General features: G+C 46.1%; 1 protein-coding gene across 1 annotated transcript in view; it reads left to right on the top strand.

The window, feature by feature from the left end:
- ETH_00014930 (uncharacterized protein) overlaps nucleotides 1-4,917 on the top strand; it is a gene marked incomplete at both ends in the record, with an annotated part of 9,101 nt that extends 4,184 nt beyond the window's left edge. Inside the window, 9 exons of the mRNA XM_013379435.1 lie at nucleotides 247-288; nucleotides 2,095-2,150; nucleotides 2,542-2,691; nucleotides 3,039-3,167; nucleotides 3,420-3,531; nucleotides 3,817-3,921; nucleotides 4,361-4,454; nucleotides 4,656-4,706; nucleotides 4,810-4,917. Of these exons, the coding sequence (XP_013234889.1) occupies nucleotides 247-288; nucleotides 2,095-2,150; nucleotides 2,542-2,691; nucleotides 3,039-3,167; nucleotides 3,420-3,531; nucleotides 3,817-3,921; nucleotides 4,361-4,454; nucleotides 4,656-4,706; nucleotides 4,810-4,917 (847 nt within the window). The remainder of the gene's footprint in view (nucleotides 1-246; nucleotides 289-2,094; nucleotides 2,151-2,541; nucleotides 2,692-3,038; nucleotides 3,168-3,419; nucleotides 3,532-3,816; nucleotides 3,922-4,360; nucleotides 4,455-4,655; nucleotides 4,707-4,809) is intronic.
- Nucleotides 4,918-5,000: the final 83 nt, after the last annotated feature.

The raw sequence follows: 5,000 nt of genomic DNA, 5'->3' as shown, positions 1-5,000 counted from the left end.
CTGCAGCATTTGCTGAATTGGTCCCAATGCTGTTGGTCCCTTTGCTGCTTTTGCTGCTGTTGCTGCTGTTGCTGTTGCTGCTGCTGCTGTTCCTGCTGTAGCTGCAGCAGCAGCACGCACAGCCCTGCTGCGAAATAATAACGACAATAAAAGACAAATCTGAAGAACTAATTAATTCTTCAGATAAGGAAAACAAAAGTACAGAACTGCTGCTGCTGCTGCTGCTGCTGCTGCTGTTTTGGTCAGGTTGGCAGCGGCGCTTTCGAAGTTCCTCGAGGGACAGTTGAGGTCAGCAGCAGCTCAGCAGCAAATAAAGATAAATAAATAGATAAATTCTTTTTTAGTTCTTTTTTGATTCTTTTTTAATCCTCTTTTAATTCTTTTTAATTCTTATCTTTAAATTCTTTTGACTCTTTTTGTTTCAAAACAATCGAACTTAGTTAATTTTTGGAATAAAAATAAAAATTTAAAAGAAACTCATTTGACATTTAAAATAAACAGTTTAAGTTCAAAATAAATGAATATAATATCTTTTTTAATTAGAAATAGATATTTGAATATCGAATGGCTTGTTTTGTTTAATTATTTATTTTTATTGAGTTTTTAATGATTTATTTAATTAAACAAAACACTTTAAACCAAAAAGAATTAAATTTGTTTGTTTTCAGACTTTTTTGCATTTGGGACTTTTGTTTGATTTCGCGGCTCTGGAGTTAACAGCACTTTTGAAAAAAGAAAATTCCACAAGACCTTCCCACATCTTCGCCTTTGCGCACACTCACCACGTGAGCTGCAGCTAGCTAGCTGGCTAGCTAGCTAGATGCCTAGCTTGCCAGACAGCTAGCCAGCTAGCTAGCTAGCTAGCTAGCTAGCTAGCTGTGCAGCTAGCTAGATAGTTAGACAGAAACTAACTAGCTGTCTAGCTAGACAGCTAGATAGCTAGCTAGCTAACTAGAGGAACAGTTAGCTAGCTAGACAGCTAGGTAGCTAGGGAGCTAGCTAGCTGACTAGCTGGGCAGAGCGTAGGGCTTGATACTTAGGGTTTAGGGGTTAGGATTTAGGGTTTAGGGTTTAGGGTTTAGGGTTTAGGGTTTGCGCTGCAGCACTTCGTGGGCCCTCTGGAGCCCGGGCGCTACGAGTTGGAGTTGTTGGCGATGAACCCGCAGGCTGCAGAGGGCTCGCAAGAAAAGGTCTTTCTATTTCTTTTTTTTATTTTTATTTCTTTTTTATTTCGTTTCTGTTCATTTTATTCAAGTTTGTTTCATTTATTTTCTATTTATTTCCTTTAATTTTTTTTTCTTTCTCCTTTTTTCGTTTTGGGTGTTTTTGGTTCTTTTTTGGCTCTTTTTGGTGTTTTGTCTTTTCTCGCGAGCCCTTCACTCAACTCTCCATCTTTGAATTTTTAATTTTAATTAAATGAAATCAAATTTAATTTAATTTTGACTTTTTGCTTTTCTGATTCTTTTTAAATACTTTTATTCTCTTTTTAGTTTTCCTTCAATTTCTTTTTTATTTCTTTTTATTCTTTTTAATCTGGTTTAAATACCTTCTCTTGTTTCGTTTTTGCTTTGAACCCTAAACCCTAAACCCTAAACCCTAGCTTGTTGAGTTTTTCCTTCGTGTGCGTGTGTGCAAAAATAAATTATTTCCCCATCTATTATTTCTTTTTCTCTGCAACATTATTTAAAACTGATAATTATTTATTCTGAATTAAATCAATTAAATTAAATAATTATTAATTTTAATTTTAATTTTAATTTTAATTTTTATTTTTATTTGCTGCAGCGCTGCGTGGCCCTCGCCATGGATGCCAGGCTGCAGCAGCGAGAAGCAGCAGCAGCAGCAGCAGCAGCAGCGCAGCAATGGCTTTGCTCGCGACAAAGGCCCTTCATTCCCAAACAAATTCAGCAAGCAAACCCTAAACCCTAAACCCTAAACCCTAAACCCTAAACCCTAAGCTCTCAAGGCCCACAGGGACGACGGGACTCGGGGTTTTGCTTTTGTAGGGCGTACTTCTATAAGGTTTAGGGTACAGGGTTTAGGGCTTAGGGTTTAGGGTTTAGGGTTTAGGGTTTAAGGTTTTGTTTGTCGCAGAGTGACGGAAGATGCTCAGTTTGTCTTGGACACAAAATATGGAGTGCCCACCTCAGGTACCTTCTAATCCCTAAACCCTAAACCCTATACCCTAAACCCTCGACTACCCTCGCGGGTTTAGGGTTTAGGGCCTCAAGTGTCTGCTGCTTGTAGAGTTTCGCTTATAGGAGTTTCTGCTGCAACTTTTGCTGCTGTTGCAACTGCAGCTGCTGCTGCTGCTTCTGCCACTATGCTGCTGTTGCTGCTTTTACTGTTGCTGCTGTTTCTGCTGCTGCTGCTGCTGCCGATTGGCTTCTCTCAATGCGCGCAGCGCATCTGCTGCTGCTGCTGCAACGCATTTTGGAGGGCCGCTGCTGCTGCCATTTCTGCTGCTGCTGCTGCGCCGCTTGCTGCTGCTGCGCTGCTGCTGCATCCCCTCCGCTGCTGCTGCTGCTGCTGCTGCTGCAGGGCACCATTTGCTGCGTCTGTCAGTGCCAAGAAGATCTCTTTTAAAACTCTCCGTCCGCAGCAGCAGCGGCACTTCTCCCCATTTGGTGGTTTACCCCGAGGGCCAGCCCGCGGCAGTCCTCGCCGAGGCCTACGGAGACCTCTTCATGGGTTAGGGTTTAGGGTTTAGGGTTTGGGGTTTGGGGTTTGGGGTTTGGGGGTAACGGCTCGGGGTCTTGGATATAGGGTTTTGCGGGTAGAAATTAGGGTTACGGGGTCTGGCCACGGCGTTAACGGCTTTAGGGTTTAGGGTTTAGGGTTTAGGGTTTAGGGTTTGCATGCAGAGGCGGACTCCGCGGGTTTGTACGTAACAAGACTCACTTTAGCGCTTCGGGTCTCGGGTCCAGGGTCTCAGGTCCAGTGCCTACTGTGTATTGTCTAGGGTTTAGGGTTTAGGGTTTAGGGTTTAGGGTTTAGGGTTTAGGGTTTAGGGTTTAGGGTTTAGGGTTTGCATGCAGAGGCGGACTCCGCGGGTTTGTACGTAATAAGACTCACTTTAACTCCTGCGGCCTCTTCGGCGTCTTGTCCTTTCCTTCACTTCCACTTCGTCGTGGCCCCGCTTTCCCTCATTCCCGTGTGCCCCTGGGGTAAACCCCAAACCCTAAACCCTAAACCCTAAACCCTAAACCCTAAACCCTAAGCCTTAAGCTGTAGGCCGTAGGCCGTAAAGCGTAAAGCCCAGGGGCCTTCCACTTCGTCGTGGCCCCGCCTTCCCTCATTCCCGTGTGCCCCTGGGGTAAACCCTAAACCCTAAACCCTAAACCCTAAAGCCTTGAATACCTTCATAGAGCCTCACGGCTTTCTTGTGGTGCTGAAGACTTGCTGCCGCTGTGCTGCAGCAAGGGGACTGCAGCAGCAGCAGCAGCAGCAGCAGCTCTCGCTGCCGCAGCTGCGCCAGGCCGCCCTCAACGCCTTCAACACCACCTTCGACGCCTCAATGTTTCTGCCCAAGTACGCTACTGCTGCTGCTGCTGCTGCTGCTGCTACCGTTATTGCTGCTGTGCTGTTGCTGCTGCTGTTGCTGTTGCTGTTGCTGCCACTGCTGCTGTTGATGGCACCACTACTACTGCTGCTGTTGATGGCACCACTACTACTGCTGCTGTTGATGGCACCACTACTACTGCTGCTGCTGCAGCTGCTGCTCCCCCTGCAGCAGCAGCAGCCGCAGCGGGCTACCGGCGGGCGCTGCTGCGGTGTCTGTACAGCTGGGCGTGTGGGGTGCGTTGGGGTGTACAGACAGCTGGGGGCCGACGGCGTTGAGGTGTCTAGACCTCACGACATTTGGATGTCTCCTTCTTTGCAGCCGGAGTTTCCTTTTTCTGCTCCGGGGGCCAGCAGCAGGTAGGTCCTTTTAAACCCTTTTTTGGGGTTTGGAAACCCTTTTTCGGGGTTTAGGAACCCTATTCGCCCCTTAAAAGCCTTTTTGGCGGTTTTAAACCATTTTTCGCGTTTTTTAAACTTTTGAATCCTTTTCGGCCTCCTTTTAAACTCCTGCGACTACAACCGCTGCTGCTGCTGCTGCTGCTGCAGCTTGAGAGTTGAGGTGTCTCTACAGCCGGCGTGGCTGCCGCTGCGTCTGGAGCTGCACCGAAGAGAAGAAGAAGGACTTCGAAAAGCTCCAGTGTAATTTAATTAAATTTAATTAAATTAATTAAATTAATTAAATTAATTAATTAATTAGTTAATTAGATTTATTTTATTTATTAATTAATTTAATTAATTTAATTGAGTTAATTTAGTTTGATTTTAAAATTAATTTATTTTTCTTTTTTCTTTTCAGCGCTGTTTCTGAATATACCGAAAACCGAATTTTGCTGCTCTCTCGAGACCTCCCTGGGGGAGACTACATTTTGAAGTTTGTTATTTATGACCAGGTTCGATTAGGGTTTAGGGTTTAGGGCTTAGGGTTTGGGGTTTGGGGTTTAGGGTTTAGGGTTTGGGTCTTTTAGGGCACGGGGAGAACTGGGTTTGGGGCTTGTAGCGGCAGAGCAAGTTTTGAGCTCAGGGCCTGTAGGATTTAGGGTTTAGGGTTTAGGGTTTTGCGTTTAGGGTTTAGGGTTTGGGGTTTGCTGCAGGCTCAGCCAGAGACGGAGCAGCTGTGTGCGCACGCGACGATAAACGCGGAAGTGGGTGGCAATTTCCCTTCGCGAGTTTCCTCCAAGCGTTCAGAATTAGGGTTTAGGGTTTAGGGTTTAGGGTTTAGGGTTTAGGGTTTAGGGTTTGGCGCAGCTGGGGGAAAACAACTCCGCACTCCTCAACGCCGTCCGAGCGGAACTCCTCGAAGTCCCAGACCTTTTGCCTGTCGAGCCTTTGCCGCGTTCTTTCAACTCCAGGTGCGCCACAAGCCCCAAAACGCATGCATGCATGCATGCACGCATGCATGCATGCACGCATGCACGCATGCGTGTGTGCGTGAATGC

The sequence above is a fragment of the Eimeria tenella genome, genomic scaffold (genome assembly GCF_000499545.2).
Source record: "Eimeria tenella Houghton genomic scaffold, Eth_scaff307, whole genome shotgun sequence".
Taxonomy (NCBI): Eukaryota; Apicomplexa; class Conoidasida; order Eucoccidiorida; family Eimeriidae; genus Eimeria; species Eimeria tenella.
Note: the sequence above shows the minus strand (reverse complement) of the source record. Positions and strands in the feature narration are given on the sequence as shown.